Source organism: Xyrauchen texanus, chromosome 45 (assembly GCF_025860055.1).
Source record: "Xyrauchen texanus isolate HMW12.3.18 chromosome 45, RBS_HiC_50CHRs, whole genome shotgun sequence".
Taxonomy (NCBI): Eukaryota; Metazoa; Chordata; class Actinopteri; order Cypriniformes; family Catostomidae; genus Xyrauchen; species Xyrauchen texanus.
This window is the reverse complement of record NC_068320.1, coordinates 13662059-13683556: the sequence shown is the minus strand read 5'-3', so window position 1 is coordinate 13683556 and position 21498 is coordinate 13662059. Positions and strand designations below refer to the sequence as shown.

The following is a 21498-nucleotide window of genomic DNA, read 5'->3' as shown; positions in this document are numbered from 1 at the left end:
TGACGGAGAATAAATGATAAGAGATTTTTCATTTTTGGGTGAACCATTTAGGCACATGAGTCCCATAGGAAAACTTTTGATCCAGTTAGTAATTTTTTATATACCTCTTTACTTTTAGTAACATGTAAAGACCAGCCCGCACCAATGCTTCCCTGCAGTGGTCACTTATGCCACTATGCAGTACCATCTTTCTATACAAGATGGCGCAATATAACAAAAGATGTACAGTGTTTTACAATGGGTTCCAGAAATGGTCCAATTCAAGGTTTCATAAGGGCATGTACTGCTGTGCTAGGAAAATGGGCAGTACACTGAGAATGATATTGATAGCTGCAATTTTTCCAGCTCTAACCAAATTTGCAGTTATTACAGTGTACAACCAATTTAAGTAGCTGCAAGTACATTTTTTAATTATTATTAATATTATGAAATATCAAGAGAGCCATGTGGCAAAAAATAAGACATTTGGGATAGGAAAAAATATGTCATATCCAAGGTGTTGTACTTTAACAGTTTTAACCTAGTTCAAATATTAAACAAGATTTTAACCAAATATGTAGGCAAAAAATTTAAACAAAATCCTTGTTTGTTTTTACATGCCAGTAAACTTTACTCCAGATATATCCCTAGATAACCCCCGTCAAGCCTTTTTAGGTTAACGGCTACATTAGAAAATATCAAATTGACTGAATGCCTGTCAAAACTAGAGCTGGTTCAACTGACCTAAATCACTTCCAACCTTTGAAACAATGTTATTGCCTTGAGAAAAGCAAGACAGAAATCAAAATGAACCTGAAGGAGACTGGATCCAGAGCGAGCTGGGATCAGATCACTTTTTTCAAGCAGAAGCATATTGATTTATATGGAGCTGTAATTGCTTCAATATGTTCTGGATGACTCCCCAGTAATTGAGGCCTGGCAAAGACAAGCTCCTGGAAATGCCCGGTGCCAGGCAGCGGGTAGAGAGTCACCCCACCCACTCCCCTGTGCAAGCAAGTGGGGAAAGCATCCCCATCCACTCTGCCCCATCTTAATCCAATATAGAGTTTTCCATGTATAGAGGTTCACTGAGCTTGACCTGAAACAGTTCAGCAAGATCTACTCATCTGATAAAGAACAAGAATTTGGCAATTTTTGTAGAAACTTGATTCCTTCATTCATTGCACTTTACAAGCTGGCATGGGTTTTTCATAATGGCATGCATTTTCTTGTTGCACTCATGAACCAAAAGCCTGCAAATGCCAAATATGGATCTCAATGACTCGGGGTATAAAGAATTCAAGGTATGGTCACTTCTACAGTGGTTAAAGGAATATACTGGGTTCGAAACAAGTTAAGTTCAATGGACAGCCAAGTTTGACTTGATCCTCCTTTTCTTTAAAAATAAACAAAAAAAAAGCTCAAATGGGGCCAATCAGTAAACACACATTGGACACATCTCCAATAATACACAAGTTTTAAAAGAAGAATTTATATAATTACTTTTATAAAATTATAAACTTCACTTTTTTGAGTTAAACCCTCCTTCCATTGTTAGTAACCTTGATTTTTTCTTTTCTTTTTTTAAGAAAAGGAGGGATGAGTCAAAATAATTTTTCCATGGTAATCAAAATTATGCCACAAATGCTGTCGATTGCACTTAACTTGTATTGAACCCGGAATATTCCTTTGAAGTGCAATTTCCGTGCAACTGACACCACCAAATTAAAAATTAAAATTAAAAAATAGTGATGTTTTCAAACAAGTTCCCCGACCACTTTCCATTTTACATGTATGCATTTGGCAGACACTTTTATCCAAAGCAACTTATAGCACACTTACTACAGGGACAATCTCCCTGAAATGCCTTGCTCAAGGATACAATGGTGGTGGCTGTGGGGATCGAACCGGCAACCTTCTGCTTACATGTTCTGAGTTTTAGCCGATTACGCCATACTTTCCCTGTCTTCCATTATTTGTACAAAAACAGATGGTCGCCCATTGCTTGAGCCAATGTTACTGTGTTGGGCTTTTCGGGATGCTCAAACAAACTTATTGTCTCAGGACAGGTGGAAGTATTTTACACATTTCACATTTAAGAATGCCCTGTGCATTAGCTGTGTCTTTTCCATTTTACATAAAAAATTATATCATATCCTTACTAATCATTATTAATTGTGGCTTTGATTGTTTAAATTCATTTATTGTGTAAATGTGGGCTTTTCTGTCATATCTCTTGGCAAAGAGCAGCATTATATCAATCCATTGTAGCTTGTTTTCCCACACACAATGCCAGAATTCACCTGCACTTAATAACATGAGTGGAGTTTTCTTAATTTTCTTTTTCTTAGGGAACATTTTGTGAACAGGAATCGCAGGCACACTGATATTGAGCTGGGTGTGGAAAAGACGAGTCAAATGTTTTACACAGATGACATTCCCAGTGGTGAGACCCACCATGACTTTGGTCTTAATGCATAAAATAATGGTGATGGGTTTCCCATAAAACTTTCATTTCACCACTCTCTAACATGGAAACCGCACATGAACGTCAATCACAGAAGGATATTTGAAACAGATGCAAAATTTTATTTCACATAGCAACACTCAACGGAAACATATCAGCTCCCCAACTCTCTCTCTCTCTCTCTCTCTCTCTCTCTCTCTCTCACACACACACACGCACGCATGCACACGCACACACACACGCACACGCACTTTAAACCTGCACCACAATGCAGCTCTTTGTCTCCCATATGAATATACATTTGACTGATGACAGTTTGATAACACACTATGGCACAGAGCTGTAAGGTGGACAAACACATGAGCATGCACATAGACACATACACATGCTCATATCCTCTCTCTCTATGTCACCCACCCACAAAGAAGCTTAGTATCCTGTTTATCAAATTCCCACAGGAAGCATTGCGTTCAATCATTATTAATGGCAGCTGACAGAATGATTGCAGTCCATGTCTCACATGTTATATGAAGGACAGAGTTTCCAGAAATGTCAATGTACTACAGAGGTTGACCATATTGGGTTACATAATCTGAAAAATTCATTTGTCTAGGTTTAGATACCTGGAGAGATATTTCATCGACATTACAGGAAAAAAGAAATCCATCTGAACTGGTCCATTAATAAAGAATTTGACAATTTGTGTGGAATCAGAAACTTTTGATTTCTTTCAATGCACCTTTAAGTTGGCAGGGATTTCATAATGCAAGCATTTTCTTGTTGCTCTCATGGACATAAATACATGAGGAGATTGTAAAGATGATATTAATAAATGCCAAATATGGATCTTAAAGTTATAGTTCACCCCGAAAATGAAAATTCTCTTATCATTTACTCACCCTCATGCCATTCCAGATGTGTATGACTTTCTTTCTTCTGCTGAACACAAACTAAGGTTTTTAGAAGAATATTTCAGATGTGTTCTGGCCACCATTCATTTGCAGTAAATGGACCAACAGAGCTGGAAAAATTCTTCTACAAATCTTTGTTTTCAGCAGAAGAAAGAAAGTCATACACATCTGGAATGGCATGAGGGTGAGTAAATAATGAGAACATTTTCATTTTTGGGTGAACTATTCCTTTAAGAACTCTTTAATGGAATATAGAATTCAGGGTAAGGTCACTTCTATATGTATTAAAGGGATAGTTCACTTAAAAATGAACACGTTAAGCAGAATGTTAACCTCAGTCAACATTAAATTTCATTGCTTCTTTTTTCTATACAATGAAAGCAACCTTCTGACTAAGGTCATACAGATTTGAAACAATATGAGGTTAAGTAAATAATGACAGAATTGTATTTTTTGCTGAACTTTTTGGTCTCTTTAAACTATTCGACTAGTAGGGGGCCTGGGTAGCTCAGAGACTACTGACGCTGACTACCACCCCTGGAGTCGCGAGTTCAAAATCCAGGGTGTGCCGAGTGACTCCAGCCAGGTCTCCTAAGCAACCAAATTGGCCTGGTTGCTAGGGAGGGTAGAGTCACATGGGGTAACCTCCTCGTGGTCGTAGCATGAGTCTTCACATGCTGTGATTCTCTGCAGTGTAATTTACGGCGAGTCACATGATAACATGCAAGGATTGACTGTCTCAGAAGCGGAGACATCCTTCTCTTTCATTTAATTTAATATTGACAACATCACGGCTTCTGAATGAAGCAAGGACCACCATCTCAACCTCTGTTCAGAGTCAGCAGGCTTCGCAGGTTGAGCCAGACAGATAATACATTGTCTCGCTGGAGTCAAGTGTGAAAAAAAAAAAAACGTTTTCCTGGTCAGTGGGTTCACACAGACAGGCAGGCAGACGGCTCCACAAAAGAGCCGGCTGGCAGAGGTACAGCGAATTTAGTAAGTGCCAGATCAGAGCAAGGAGAATGCCAGCACACTGCATAAGACACAGCACAAAACCTGCAGTATTACTTTACATGTAGATGTCTCACAGTACTCCATTTAGTAAGCAGGTATTTTCATTTGACCCATTAAGTTGGCTCAAGGCACCACCTTACGTGTTACAGGTATCCGTTTTCCAGTAGGCATCAGTGGGCAGTCACTATACCCATGCTGGATTTTAGCCATGTCCTGTTTTATGATTGGATCTACCCTGATCTCTCTTTTATTGTGATTGGATCAGATCAACTTTCCATATGCCACGGCACATTGTAGCATTTGTCTTTCAGACACTACACTAATCAATGAACAAACCTCATCCTCCTAGCCGACCATCAGTGAGCATTGTTCTTGAAACAGCAAGGGAAAAATATTACAGAAATTTCTATGCCAGTGTTACTCCTTTCACAAGTCAACACTGACCACACACAGCAGGAGGTTTTTCGGGTGGTTTTCATTTCGATTCCAGAAACCAGTAATACTGGCCTTCTATCAACATGTCCTTCAACACTGCCTACTGTGTCCCCTCAATGCTCTTTTCTGTGAGCATGTGAGAGGTAACGTACAATGTAAGCACTCCGATTGGCTCATCATGCACACTACAACATGGTATTAGTGGACAGAAGTCTTCTCCCAAGTCTCAGTGAATGAACTGTCTGTTCATCGAAGCAATGAGAGAACTCATTCCTCTGAGGTCAGCCAGACCGACTTTGACAAAGCTTACCGAACCAGCCAGGCTAAGCATCAATCATTCAGACAGGAATTATATCAAATAAATACTCTACAAACCCATTTTCCACGGATTATGTTATTACAGTGTTATTAAAAATGCATGCGCTGATGAACGCGGATGAAATAGTTCAGTCTGAACTCTGAAAACGCATTTGTGCACCTCAATTATGCATGCGTCAGCTGATATTGGTCTGTTCCAAAACCTAGTGAGTGAGCTGCCTGCAAAGGCAGCATTTTAAAACATTGATTGCATGCTAATGACGCAATGGCTGTTCCAAAAGGTGGACACCTTTAATATGCTGCCTTCAAAGATATCTAATTTCAACAAATTCCTTAAGTGGCTTCCACATGACTTGTGTCAGGCGTGTGTTTTCTGTCAATTTGTGTCTTCAATTAAAGAGCATTGCGTTAAGGCTCGGGTATACTTTGTTTTCCAGCATTCCAGATTGGATCATGCCCAATTGACCATGTTGCCTTTCAAAGTATACTCTTTTGACTGCAAGCAAATTCGAAAGCATTCGACGCATATGCACTACGACCACTTTGTGATACCTTTTAGTACAGTACACAAAGTATACTTCGGCTGTCCGTGTTGCTGATCGCTCAGCGCACAGGTCAAAAGAGTATATTGTGAAAGGCAATGCAGTCGATCAGGTGCGATCCAATCCTGAATGCAGAAAAATAAAGTATACCTGGGCCGTTAGGGTTAGGGTTAGTACCAATACACTTTGACCGTTTGCTTCGCTTCAGGGGATAATCTTTCCACTATATCCGGCCTTGCATTACAAAGGTAGTCTTTTTGAATATGCACATTGTCCGGTAAGCATTGGTAGATGCTTCAAAAGGTCAGCAGAAATGGTGTCAAGTTAAAATTATTTGAACGCTAAAGCTGATGCTTCACTCCATAGATTTCAATGTATTTGGCAATGCTGATGTGTGTCATATGGAAATCCCTTAAGGTAGCATAATATGCATCCTTTACGAGGAAGCATATGGCCGCCATAATAAGGGGGTGCCTTGCTGCTGATTAAAGGAAGTGGAATCGGACACCCCCCTCCCCCCGATCAATGCTTATAAGGGGAACAGAATACATGATATAAAATGTAATTTGTAACGTATTCCGTTAGATTACTCAAGGTCTGTAACGTAATCTAAATACTCTGGATTACTTCTTCACCAGTGGCAGATTTGTTAAATTGTTTTGACAATAAACAAGTAAATAAAGTAAAAAATATATATATTCTCTGAAAAAAAGTCTAAATATCTTTTGCAGTTTTGCAACTCAAATAAATGTATCTTGTTTTTAAGGATTATTCAAATTCTCATTAAGAATAAAATCTTCACAGTACATCTTTACCCTTATATCAAAGGTCTTAAAAGTAGATTAAAAAAATGTATGCTCTAACGTGAATTTTCTTCATAGAATTTTTTATAAAATAGAATTGCGCCTAGTAACAGGTGCATGTACAGGCAGCATTTTAGCTTAGCATATAGCTAAATGTTTGCATAACAATTTACACAAGATTAACTATTTTTGCAGCTCCAAACTTCAAATCCGACACATTGATATCCTTTTATGATCGTATGTGGATTCTGCTCATAGAATGAGGCAGAAAATACATACTAACCGCATAAAAAGTTTTTACATGGCATGTAATGGTGTATTTATTGGATTTATGTTTCATCAGTCAAAGCGTATCTAACTGTTTTTTGTTAAGCTGTAGAAACACGATGTAGCTCCTCTATTAAGCTCCCAATGGAAAGTTTCTTAATTACATCATATCCACTTTTTCACTTACAACAGTGTGAAAGCGCTTGTATGAATGAAACAAATCACAAGTATTTCAACTCTGTTATAAAAGCTCCTCGGATTGCATCATTTATATGGATAAATGTTTTCCAACCGAATAGACTTAAGGCCCAAACATACTCTATGCCGGTACATGAACGCAGACGCATCTTGCTACACAAGATCGATTTCACACATTGTTGCATTGTGAAATGTGTCAGCGCTCAATTCATAACCCAAGGGGAGCTAGATCAGATTTTCTTCTTTCAATCAACCACTGTCATGGCTGACTCGGGCAGCAATTTGAGATTAATCTTTTAAAAAAAATATATATATACAACTTTTTGTCCCCAGTCCATTCAAACAAATAGTTTTTTCTCTGTGTCTCTCCACACTCCTCAACTATCGACTCATCTACCACATCCAGGCGGCATCCCAACATGTAGGCAGCTGAATTGCCGCCTAATAAGTAAATGGATTATTTAACAACTGTTGAATGAATGGAATTTATGGTCTCTGAACAGTTTGAAAAACCCCTTATTTTCATCCTGCCTCTGTATACAGCCTCCGAAGGCAGCATTTTCCTGGTTTCGGACACAGCACCGGTTTTATGGTCACGCCTAAAAATCTATTGCCCCCTTGTTTTCTGAGGTTTGTAACCACCAGAGCAATGCAAGAGTGCACGTAATGTATGCACAACGGGACCACCCGTTGGCCATGTGTTGGCTAAGCACTCGTGTCTGCATTTGGGTAATTGTATGAAGTAGGCCTATGTTTCAGCCTTAAATATATATATATATAAAAAATTAAATATTACAATAAAAGGCAAAGAAAATATCTTCAGTAATCAACATACTTTTTGAACATAACTGTATTCTGATTACCAACTGTTTAAATTGTAACCTAACTGTAGTGGAATAAAGTTACTAATAGCCATTTATCATTTTAAATACATAATCCCGTTACATGTAGCCCATTACTCCCCAACCCCTGCCATTTTATATTCCATTCATATTTAAAAGTATCAATGAAAATAGAAATGTAAGCGCAGCATAGTTCTAGCGGGAAGACTAGCAGCTGTACATCATCGCACCATTAGCTGGGAAATTCCCAGCCAATCACATGTAAGTCATCGCTTTATAAGTCTGCTCACAATCTATCACATTGCTGTTTCAGTGTGCTAACACGGCAACCTCCACCACCCCACCACCACAGGTTGAGTCCCATCCTGAATGGGGTAGGCTCCTTGCCCCTGCCTCCTATCTCGGGCAGGATATAATGGTTCTGAGTACAACTTCTTCAGACCGTCTAACAGAGACATTACTTTTCTGTTTATATTCATCAAAAAAAAATGTCATCTTAAAATTTACTCAAGTCTGAAAGTCTTCCTGATAGAAAACTACGATATTGTGTGCACCCTATGTACTTCTATGATTAGAGTATCGCTTCGTTCCTCTTGCGTCATCTGTATTAAAATCAAATGCAGTCAAGTCTCATGCGCTGCACGTGAGGAGCGCTTTTTGAATGGCGCGCGAAGTTGTTGGCAAAACTCACACTTATGAGGCTCCAATTCAGTAAGGATACTGCTATAGAAGACAGCTTACTAGATTTTGGAACAGACACATAGGCATGTAGCTCTACTGGAAATATGAAGATGAAAAAGACACCGTCCAAATTACGCAAGGGAGTGTCTGCCATCAACTTCTGTCCTTTCTAAAACCTCACCAAGGTTTATCGTATTTTCCCGAGAGAAACGCTTCCCCCCTTTCTCTCACTCTGCATTTTTCCACATCGTTTGTTAAACAGTGCGGGTGGCACGGTAAAACTCTCTTCTGTTTAAACTAAACTCCTAGAAATACAATTCGATCAAAATTCAGACCTTTTCTAAGAAATAGATGACGTTATTTGAAAGGGTGCCCAAAATCCTTAATGAGTAACTTAGCAAGAGGAGAAGGCAAATGCTGCCCCAGCTGTTTCCTGTTGAAAATGTCTCTGTAATGTAGATATCATAAATGTGAGGGATTTTCTCTCCAAATCCGTCTCCTGTTCGCTAAATCTCACTTCTCTACAACGAGCCTGCGCAATGGAACAAATTCGGAATATTGAGATGTGACATTGCCCGCATCTCATCCTCTTTCTCGCTTTTTAATGACTTCAAACAAGTTCGTTTTTGCTAGGCTTTTGCAGGAGACCCATGGGGATGTCTAGCGGTCATTTCTTCCAGGGGCATTGGTGTGATGTCTTTAAGGTAACCTAACCTATTTCCTTTGAAACCGAATAGGCGCCTTGGACTGACAATTACTGATTTTTCACTGAATTGATAGCCTATAATATGCAAACAAATAACAGGGATTTAAAAACAAAAACAAAGATAATACAGTATGCACCAAATTTTAAATGTGATAACTCCTTCAGTATTTCAGACGTGTCAATCTAAATCAGCATCTTAAAATGCACGTTGGTAATTTGACATTTTAAGACCGTGCTAAAAAAAACTATTTGACAGAAATGATCTGGCAGCTATATTTTGTCAAACTTTTGAGACTTTCAAGAGATACGAGTGACTGCATGATGTGCATGGTGAGTCATATCTTGATGCACCAGGGAGTTAATTTGCGCAGTGCACAAGTGTTGAAGTCACCAACTTGTATGTTTCACGACCTTAAAAGTAAATATTGCTGACTCGACATGAATTCGGGATTGGACTATCACATACATTTTCATTTCGAGAGTGATATTAACCCCCAGAGAGGGTTTATGCCGAATACTTGAGATGTGTGGTTGAATGCATTGCGCAAGTGTACGGTTATATACTCTGTATTATGTAAAGTGCTTCCTCTTTGGGTTTGGCGACTTTTCAGCATTCCAGTTCCACCTCACAGATCTGTATGTGAACCACAGTGCTCATATCCAAGACATCCAAATCTGCAAGGTTTACAAAAGCGTTATTCTTTTGCCGGGCACTGAGTGAGGCGAGAAATAAGCGCGCGCTGGAGGCAGTTCGAAAGCATTATTTTTTCGACTTGAAATAACACGCTTCTTTATTTTTTAGTGAGATTGGGTGCGGACAGAGGTAGGATTTTGACCTCTGAGAAGTCACCATGAAAACTGAGTTTAACAGGAATAAAGCGGTGTGTCTGACTGCTAACGCTCGCGCGCTCGCTGTCACTATTCATAAAACGCACGTGTGCAGCCTCAATATATATATAGACAGGTGCATTGAACAGTTGAACTTTTTTGCTTGTACATGTATTGCTCTGTTGTCAAATCATCAATAAGAGATTCAGAGATGCTTAAATGTTAACCTAAAAATTGTGCTTCTTGTGGTAACTTCTAAATTAGTCTATCTGGATTTATGCAAACCAAAATTCACTAACACATTTAAGGTTAGATCAAGCTGTATAAGGTAGGCTTCTAATTTCAGGTACTATTTTTTTTACAGCGCAATGCATAAATATTCAGGCACCTGTCTCTGGGTTTTATATGGAAACGCCTGGGAGTTCCGTAGCAGATGTTACAAACACAACTTATAGTATCTGTGCTGCAAAAAGAAAGAAGCTAAATAAAACCAGGACTTTTTAAAAGCACATCATCCTCAGTATTGCTCAGTAGGACAGTGCATTAACTGTAAGCTAATGCATCTCTCTCTCTCTCTCTCTCTCTCTCTCTCTCTCTCTCTCTCTCTCTCTCTCTCTCTCTCTCTCTCTCTCTCTCTCTCTCTCTCTCTCTCTCTCTCTCTCTCTCTCTCTCTCTCTCTCTCTCTCTCGGATGCAGTGTACCATGCGTTGTCTCTCGTGCACCCACGCCCTCTCGCTGGTGCTGTGCGTCCTCGCGTTGACTCCCGCGACACTGGAGGCGGGGCCAGAGACGCTGTGCGGGGCGGAGCTAGTTGACACGCTGCAGTTTGTGTGTGGAGACAGGGGCTTTTATTTCAGTAAGTGCACATTTTATTTATTCATCAAGTACTGCCCCCCCCCCTTCCTCCCTCCCTCCCTCCCTCCCTCCAAGCACTAATGCGCTACTCATAAATAAGAAAGGGATCAGTTTTCATGTATTCCTGTCCAATTTTCCAATATCTCTACTTTCTGCACATTTTCACTAGTTTTGCTTCATTTGCCTTGGTTGTCAGATAGAGTATTAAATATGTTAACATTATACAACTATTTCCGTTTTACACAATAGAGGATACCATTCATAAATCATAACATTAAATAAAAAAATGACCCTATTTACTTTTTAGATGCACATTTCTGGTCTTATTGCACACAATTCATCTTCGTAACCCTTTATTAAGATGTAATAACTTGTTATGTCTCTAAATTGACTTTCCTTTATGGCTGATTTCATGAATCCCTCTTTTTTGAACCCCTCCCCTCCAACACCTGGCTCTATTCTGGTATGTAAGAGGCCACTTTTCACAATTCAATAATTTCCCAATGGCACCACCCCTATATTATTCTAATTGAATATCCCCTGAAAAAAAATGCTATAGACTGATACTTAAAGGGATAGTTCACCCAAAAATGAAAATTCTCTCATAATTTACTCACCCTCATGCCATCCCAGATGTGTATGACTTTCTTTTTCTGAACACAAACAAAGATTTTTTAGAAGAATACCTCAGCTCTGTTGGTCCATAAAATACAAGTTAATGGGTACCAAAATTTGGAAGTTCCAAAAATCTGATAAAGGCAGCATAAAAGTAAACGGCATGACTCCAGTGGCTAAATCTGTATCTTCAAAAGCAATATGATTGGTGTGGGTAAGAAACAGGTCAATATTTAATTAATTTTGTGCTTTAAATCTCCACTTTCACATCTGAAAGTCACATATGGCACCTGTTTAGTTTCACTTTCACATCTGAAAGTGAAAGTGGAGATTTATAATAAAAGATTTGTTTCTTACACACACCTATCATATTGCTTTTGAAGACATGGATTTAAACACTGCTTTTTGGACCTTCAGAAGTTTGGCCACTATTCACTTGTACTGTGTGGCCCACTTTGTGTTCAGCTGAAGAAAGAAAGTAATTCACATCTAAGATGGCATGAGGGTGAGCAAATGAGGAGAGAATTTTCATTTTTGGGTGAACTATCCCTTTAACATTCAGAGTAGATCAGCAAGCAGCTTTGCCACCAAAAATGAGGTTGGTGGAATTTGGCGGAGAATTGGAGAATAAGAGGGCAAATGAATGTAGTGCACATCTTTTTTCCAACAGAGAAGGGGGAATTACCCAAAGAAAACCACTTTGAATCCTACACTTAAATCTCCCATTTTCCATGGGCCAGCAGAGTTGCTGAGTCTTGGGATGTCCCAGTCAGCTTTAGGCAGAGAGATACTGGAGTTCTAGAACTTGATGGAACTTTCTTTTTACACTTTTCACATTTTGGAGGATGAGATAACTGCATTGTTCCTATCTTGTAATCTTTATTATTCAATGTTGATGTGTTTGACAGTGTCATATCTTTTGCTTACTACTAACTAATACTAATAACAGTGTAAATCCGGCTCACTCTTTCTTGAGTGGAAAACATCTCTAACTGGCTTTCACTTTTCTTACCCTTATGTAATCTAAAACTGGTTTATATTTATATATATATATATATATATATATATATATATATATATATATATATATATATAATCTGAGGATATTTAGCAGAATGTTCACACAGTTCTTTTCTATTTAACGATAGTGGATGGTGATTTATACTGTCGAGCTCCAAAAAGGATTAAAGCTCATTATATAAGTAGTCCATACAACAGAATGTTGGAAATATGCTACATTATATTGCAAATTTTCTAATGCCATACAATAGCTTTGAGTGTGGAACAGACTTTTTTTTTAAAGTTAGCAATTTAATTTCTGTCTGTTCCTGATACAAAGCTATTGTATGGCTTCAAAAGACTTGGACTATGGACCTTATTCACATTAGCACCATCATTCATTTTTGAAGGGAATGACAATGAGGATGTGAGGAGTAGAATTAGTCTCTTCAATGCTTTTACTGTTGTGTAAAGTGTTTTGGATCCTTCCACTGAAAAAACATTTACAATTATAAAATTTAAAATATATATATATTTTTTTGGAAAATTAGATGTGATCTAGGAGTTTTAAACAAAATTTTACAATGCATGCCATTGAAGAGACTGTAAAGGCCCCGACATACTTCCTATAATTCGAAATACGAACAGGTGTGAGGTAAGTTAGAACTAAATCTGACCAAAAAAGAAGGTGTTTTTGAGTTAGTTTCGGTGGTTCATAACAGTTCGTCTGGGCAAACTTTTAGGAAACTTCTTACCTGCGGCTAAACACCTTACTACCATTGGTCCACGTCATCAGTAGGTGTGATCTGAAGCTCCACCTACCTTGAGGTTGACAGCTAATTCTGTTTATGTTGTCAGTCAGTAATGATCAGTCAACATTAGGCTTGGGATCGATGCCTTTTTCCCTGATGATTGTCGATATATATCAGGATATTTTTCTGAAATAAATAGGGTTGCTCGTTGCACAGTAATCTTTATCTTCTTATAAAATATTCTGAACACAACTTTTGTAAAGTGTAAGCAGCAGGGTAAATAAAAGGGGGTTGCACACCGAACACATCTGGTGGACAACATGGCGCATTGTAAAACTCAAAACAATTATTTTCTACGAAGGTACGGATATACCGCCAACGCTCAGTATCAAAATTCTGAAGTGCCACAGAGTGCAGTATTCTATTAAATTCAACCCAAATCATTATCAAAGGACAAATAGTATTTATTCTAGCCATCAGTGGATGATATTGATATATGTATATTTTATGTAGCCTACACAATGTATTTTCAATTACAAGTATGACTTTTTATGGGTTGGCATCTTGAATGAAAGACCAATTCAAGCCTACATTCAGAGAAATTGCATAATAATCCTCACCATTTCTAATCATTCAGTTTCTGCATTTACACTAGTTTCATACACTAACCAACAAACTCATCAACATCCCTTTGCTCATTCTTGAAGAAGTTCAAAAACCTTCATAAATTTGTACTGCCAGCTGTGTGTGATACCAGTACTTTTCCAACCGGCTTCAGTAAATGTTATATCACCCTCTTGTGGTCTCCTAATGCTATCACGCCAGACTGTTAAACAAAAGGCCAACTGAGTGAATTGGAAAGCACACAAATTAGGCTACTAATTTAAATGTTGGCTAATTTTAATATATCGATGCCTCAAAAATATATAGATAAAATAAAATGCCGATCAGTAATCTATATTTTATGATATCTCTAGGCAACATGACCACCGGCTTGTTGAGTTATTAGCAAGCTGATGCTGTTACGATCTTTCACGTAGAGACATTTTCCAAAGCCATGTCATGTGATTATTTTGTTTTTGTTTAATTAGTCTACTAAAGGAATCAAATCTACTCAAATACTCTCAAATGCCTATTCGCTCAAAGTCAATGTGAACACATTTTCATGTCATATTAGTTAAGGTTTTACATGTTGTCTTGAGCATGTCCTCATATTTAAATGTACTTCTAAACGTTTCCCTCAGCGGTATCGCAGGTGTCTGAATGTTCACAAACAGTATACCATTGCTCGGCTGATTCAAACTTCTTTTTACCCCTGAACGAATAATGAAGAACTTCTCCTTAAGTGTTTTCATTCACTTCAAATATCTAATTTGCGTTACTGTGAATAAGGATAAAGACTATTTTTGCAGTGCTTTGTTTGGATCTTGATATCCATAATTCACCATTCACTTATTTAGATAAAAGCAGCTTGGACATTCTGCCAAATATCTCTATTTGTGTTCCACAGAAGAAGAAAAAAAATATGGGTTTGGAACATCATGAGGGTGATTAAAGGATAACAGAATCCTAATTTCTGCTTGAAAGACCAGACAGCTGGATTACTCAAGTTGTATTATGTGCAATGTCCACTTAGTAGTAACCCAATTCCATTTGGCCCAGAGAAAAAGTCTGTAATCTTAGACTATTGCAATTATTCATACAAATCAATTGCTCTGTATAACTACATGTCATTTTATTTCAGTGATCAGTTAAGTAGATCAGTTACATCACATTGACTCTGCTGTTTTCATGCTTATACATATATTGTTATGTGTAAAAATAACCCGTTGAGATATTTATGATGTGAAAATGGCTCGAGGAAGTATATGAGTCTCTGGCCACTGACTTATGGTTGATTATTTTGACAAGTGGATACAACCCACTGATTCTAACATTTTATTCCCTTACTTTAAAAGTGAGGCAAAATTGAACTTCAAGTTAGAGTAGACATGTGAAGTTTCCAGTCAACAACATTTAAGCATTTAGTGGTCACAAAAGGAGCTGGCTGGATCGTTTATAGCTTTCAATGGCCATGTGTTTGTTTTTGTCAGAACAGAGCCCAAAATAAATAGGTTTATGCTAATCTTAACTTTCCGTGAATTCATTGCATCATCATGACAGATTCAGTGAAGAGCAAATAGTCAATTTTATACAGATCTCCTGATGTTAGTAGATATAAAAAACTTGCATGGACATAAAGATGCATGAACCAAACTAAAACTAAGATTCTGTTTCTCATCATTTACTCACCCCAATGATGCTTCAAAACCGTATTACTTTCTTTCATCTGTGGATAAAAAAAAAAAATAGTTTTTCACCATATAATGAAAGTAAATAGTTGCTCCGGGCTGTCAAGCTCCAAAAAGCATGAAAAAAACCCCAAAACAAAAGCACAGTAAAAATAGCCGATACGACATATTCACTCTCAAATCTAATCACTGATGTTGTTTCAAAGCATGGAACATAAAAGGAGATTTCAAGCAGAATGACAGTCTGTCATCATTTTCTTTCAATGTACGGAAAAATGATGTTAAGTAAGACTGTAACTCTGCTTAACATTTCCTTTTGTGTCCCACAGAAGAAAGTCATACAGGTTTGAAACAGCCTTAGGGTGAGTTAATGATGTGAAAATCTTCATTTTTGACTGAGCTACCCCTTTGAGCTTGGCATCCCAAGTAAGCAGCATTCTGACTGGTGTCCATGGTGTAGTCAGTTTTTCCAATTATTAGCCTGACCTAGAAATCCTCAGTTGTCTTTAAAACGCCTCAGCAGCAGCTCATCCCATATTGTCTTCAGTTCTAAGGGGTTACTGGAGAGGAGCGGAACTCCGAAATGAGTGACGATACAGACCATGACGCAAAGCTGGACTACTTTTAGACACTGTGGGCACACAAATTCTGCTTATAAAGAGGGGCACCTAGTGGCCAAGGGTGTTTGTGTAGGGAACAAAGTCTTTTGTCTGTTTAATCTTTTTGCAGTAGTACACCCCTGACTTCTGCCAACAACCTGAGTGTGCACCTCCCATTCTCCAGACACAAACACAGAGAATGGGGAAAGTTTTGGCAGAGCAGGAGAGAAGAGGGACTTTATACAGAATTTATACAGACGTGAGTGCTGACAAGGAGCTGCTCCAACAGATTTAGAAGAATCTACTATGGTCTGGCACCCCAGGATAGTGAGTGAACCTCTGCTACACTACAGTTTTATGTTGCCTCATATAGAATTATGAGCAACTCCTCATTCTGCTTCCGATTCTAGTTCCACTCAAAGGAATATTCCGGTTTAAGCTCAATCGACAGGATTTGTGGCATAATGTGAGGCATTGGCATTGGCACAGTTGTAAAATGTTATATAACTCAAGCCTAAAATGTAGATAACGCAGTAACAGTTTTTGGTTCATTTTGAGATTGACAACCAAATAAATGACTCATGATCAAATGATTATCTTAAGAACCACACTAACCAGTTCCAAACATTAATGCAATAATGACTGATTTGTGAGACTTTTGATAAATTCATAAAAAAAAAAAAATACAATAAAACAGCACATAAGAGTCATTCGTTCTACGTCGGACTACACTGGTTGCGCTGTAAGATTGTTGTTGTGTGCAGTAAGAGCAACTCAGTTGAAATGTGTTTTGTCTATTTATTGTCTTGTATAACTCTATGTAACTAAATTTTTGTTCCTGGGTAGTAAGTGTTATTTCCTAATTGCTTATGCCTCAAAAGTATAGAAAATGTCTATTATTCCCCAAAAACTTATATTTTGAAATAGACCTATTTCCAATGAGAAAACGGGTGAATTTGTGGCTTTTCGCTCACATAAAGTCAGAAAAAACAACATATGAATCCAAATTAACATGTATTTATACTAAAGTAATACAAAATGACTAAGAACGTCACAGTTACTGTTGTAACCTCTGTTCCCTGAGGGAAGGAATGAGACTTTGTGTCGAATGAAGTGACACAAAGGGTCTTCCTTGGGAGCCTCGTGTACCTCTGAACTTGAGAAAAGGCCAATGAGAAATTGGCATACAGAATTTGCATGTCTCGCCCCTGGATATACGGGTATAAAGGGAAGTGGGTGTGCCTCTATCAGATGGGATTTGGCACTGAGTAGCCGAGAATAAGGTACAGCCGTTTTCAGTGGTAGGTCTAGTGGCAGAAGGGACACAACGTCTCGTTCCCTCCCTCCCGAGAGATCCCAGGAGGGGAACAGGCTTGGCCGGGGAGGTTCGTGCTCACCAAAGGACTTGCCGTCCACTGCGTCGTGGTGGGCCGCGATAGTGGCTACATACACCTTCAAGGTGGAGGGGGACAGCCTCCCATCCAGCCTCTCCTGCAGAATGAAAGCACTGAACAAACTGCGCATCTCTGCAGGTCTTCGGCTTGGGAAGAACACCAATTCACGAACAAGCACGACTTCAGGGTGTAAAGTTGCCTGGTGGAGGGAGCTGTGGCTTGGGTTGATTGTGTCTACGACTGCAGGTGGTAGATCACTCAGATTTTCCGAGTCCCATCCAGGAGCCAGACGTGGAGGTTCCAGAGGTTTGGGCATGGGTGCCAGAGGGTGCCCCATCCCTGAGAAAGAAGGTCCTCCCTCAGGGGGACTTTCCAGGGAGGTGCTGTCGCGAGGAGCGTGAGATCCGAGAACCAAGTCCGGGAGGGCCAATAAGGAGCCACCAAGGTGGCTTGTTCCTCGTCCTCCCTGATCTTGCACAGCACCAGTGCAAGAAGGCTCACTGGGGAAATGCGTACTTAAGAAGCCCCCGGGGCCAGCTGTGTACCAATGCATCGGTCCGAGAGGGGCTTCTGTCAGGGAGTACCAGAGCGGGCAGTGAATGTTGTCCTGGTAGGCAAAGAGATCTAACTGTGCCATGCCGTATCATCGCCAAATCAGCTGGACCACCTGGGGGTGGAGCCTCCACTCTGCGCTGGACAGCGCGTCCGCTGTCGTGTTTCGATTTCCAGGGATATGAGTGGCTGCTGAGTCCAAAGGAGGAGATGGCGGGCGAGTTGTGACAAATGACGAGAGCGCACGCCACCTTGGTGATTTATGTACCTCTGCAGGGCAAAGAATACAGCCAGCAACTCTAGGCAGTTGATGTGTCAATGCAGCCAGGGCCCTGTCCAGGAGCCAGTGGCAGCATGCCCGTTGCACATGGCGCCCCAACCCAGTTGAGAGGCATCTGTTTTGACCACGACACGTCTGAACACCTGCTGTAGGGGGACACCTGTCCACAGAAAACAGAGGTCTGTCCACGGGTTGAAAGTCTGATGGCAGGAGGGGGTGATTATCACACGGCATGTGCCGCGGCACCATGCCTATCTCGAGACTCGAGTCTGAAGCCAATGATGAAGTGGTCTCATATGCATCAACCCGAGCGGCGCAACCACGGCTGAGGATACCATATGCCCCAGGAGCCTCTGGAATTGTTTTAGAGGAACCGCTGTGCCGCTCAAAGAGAGCGAGGCACCTGAGCACTGACTGCACACGCTCGTTGGTGAGGCACGCTGTCATTGAGGCTGAGTCTAACTCCATGCTGAGAAAAGAGATGCTCTGAACCAGGGCAAGCTTTCTCTTTTCCCAGTTGACCTGAAGCCCTAGGCTGCTGATGTGCCTGAGCACCTGGTCCCTGTGAGCTCATAGTAACTCTCGAGAGTGAGCCAGAATGAGCCAGTCGTCAAGGTAATTGAGTATGGGGATGCCCACTGCGACCTTGGTGAAGACGCGAGGGGACAGGGACCGGCCGAAGGAGAGGTACCAAAAGCGTACCGTAGAAAGGGTCATGTCGAGGCAAGATGAAGACGTTGAAGTACACGTCTTTCAGGTCTACCGCCACGAACCAATCTAGCTGTCGAACGCGGGTTAGAATCTGTCTCTACGTGAGCATTTTGAACGTGAGTTTGTGTAAGGGCTGGTTGAGAACTCGCAAGTCAAAGATTGGTCACAACCCACCGCCTCTCTTGGGTACGATGAATTGCTTGACGCTGGAGCAGAGAGCTGGGCCCGGGTTGAGGCAGAGCTGCCTGTTGTTTGACCGCAGGGGGATGCCCTCTGCGGGCAGGCGGGGTGCACTGGTTTGGCGACACCGCGGCATGATGTGAGAAATCGCCTCCGTCTGCGTTTTCACTGCCAAAAACTGCGGGGCGAAGCAGTCGATGGTGTGGGGGTGGCGTGGCTGGGAGCAGCGCCCTGAGCCGAGGTACCAGTCGTCGAGCCGTGAAGGCCGTGGGGATGACGGAGGGTTCCAGTCCAAGCCTACGCTCACGGCAGCCTGCGCAAGCATATTGGCCATCTGCGCATCAGCCTCAGACTGGGCGTGCTGGCCCAAAGTCGGCAGCCAAGTCGAGTCCTCTGCATCAGATGCCTGGATGCTCTCCGATGCAGCGGCGATGTCATCATCCAATTCCGGTGGCTCAAGGGAGAATGCCGGCTGGCCACGAGGCAAGCTGCACTCATCCCGAGCTCGGATGGAAGCAAGCAAGCTGGGGGGGCTGGTGGTTCGTGGGGATTTACCCGGCAAAACCAAGCCTGTCGTCATCCCCAAATCGCCTTCATCGGCAGCCGGGTTGTCCTCAATCCCGGGGGAAGAAGGAGCGACGCGGGGGGCGGCTGAAGTGGCGTTCACCTTAAGGAAGGAGAGCCGTGACTGCAATGCTGTCATGGTCATGTTCACGCAGTGAGTACATGAACCATCCACAAACGCTGCCTCAGTGTGATTGCTGCCCAGGCACACGAGGCATTATCTGTGGCCGTCGGTCTTTGAGAGATATCGACCGCATCCAGGAACTACACAGAGGCAGAAGGGCATCTTTAAAAAGACGCGTCCTGAAAAGGATGTTCAACACCTGCCTGTGTATTGCTCATTTAGAGAAATTTAAACTCTTTTAAGTAGGGGAAAACACTCTTTCATGCAGTGAAAGCGCTGTCGAAGCGCCCAGGGGCCTGGACTGCACAGCATACAGAGAGAGAGAACGCCGCTGGAAACGTGCTGTAAGATCCAACAGCAGTGCTTCTTGACAACAGAGGTGAGTGGAACAGTGGTGAACTTCAGCTTGCTGTTGCACAACGGCTCTGAAAAAAAAATCTGACTGACAGACGCATGCCCGCTTCCCTTTATACCCGTATGTCCGGGACATGCAAATTCTGTCTGTCAATTTCTCATTAGACTTTTCTCAAGTTCAGAGGTATGCGAGGCTCCCTAGGAAGACCCCTTGTGACACTTCATTCGACACAACGTCGAGTGAGTGACAGAAGGGGAAATGAGATTTAGAGATTTAGAAATTAGCAGTTTTTCGAGATTTATGAATATACTGTAAATAATTTTCACAAATCAGCCACCAAATGTAGTCGCCCATCATGTTGTCATTATACTGCCCTTAGTTCGACGTTCAAAGTCCAGTATATCCTGATGGAAGCGCTTGCCTTGCTCCTCAGAGTACACTCCCATGTTCTCCTTGAATTTATCATGATGAGCATCAAGGATATGCACTTTGAAGGACATCCTACAGCCCATTGAGTCTCAACTAGCTCCACATAGTTTTTGGCCTTATGATTGACCAGGAAGCCCCGAACCACAGCGACGAATCTGTTCCAAGCCACTTTCTCCTTACTAGTGAGCTTCTTGGGGAATTCGTTGCACTCCAGGATCTTCTTTATCTGTGGTCCGACAAAGACACTGCCTTTGAACTTTGCCTCAGACAGCTTAGGGAAGAAGACTTGAAGGTACTCGAAGGCTGCCGACTACTTATCTAGAGCTCTGACAGATTGTTTCATAAGGCCCAATTTGATGTGCAGTAGTGGCATCAGCACCTTCCGAGGGTCCAACCGTGGCTGCCACTTGACATTGTTCCTTCCTACGGAGAACTCGGTCCGCTGTGGCCAGTCCTGCCTGTGGTAGTGCATCTTGAGGTCCCTGTTGTCCCAAAGGCGTTCTAAAAAAAACTTTTAAAATTAAAAACTTTTACAAATTAAAAAATTAAACAATTTTATAACATCCGAGCAACAATTGTCCATCTTACCATCCAGAGGTTTTTGCAGTGCTCGCAGGTGAAATGAGGTGCCCAGGGTTTGTCTTGATCCCCAACAGGTATGCTGAAATATGCCTTGTAGGCCTCACACATCTTAGCAGATGCTTCCACGGAGTACTTTTTTTGCTCTTGTCTTGATAAATTGGCCAAAGACATAGCAAAATGTGTCTGCCGGATGCTTGCAGCCTCTTGATGCCATCTCAGAAAAAT

General features: G+C 41.0%; 1 protein-coding gene across 1 annotated transcript in view; it reads left to right on the top strand.

Moving 5' to 3' along the window:
- Window positions 1-8917: 8917 nt before the first annotated feature.
- Window positions 8918-21498, top strand: part of LOC127637477 (insulin-like growth factor I, adult form) — a 28172-nt gene continuing 15591 nt past the window's right edge. Inside the window, exons 1-2 of the mRNA XM_052118567.1 lie at window positions 8918-9161; window positions 10688-10847. Of these exons, the coding sequence (XP_051974527.1) occupies window positions 9108-9161; window positions 10688-10847 (214 nt within the window). The 5' untranslated portion in view covers window positions 8918-9107. The remainder of the gene's footprint in view (window positions 9162-10687; window positions 10848-21498) is intronic.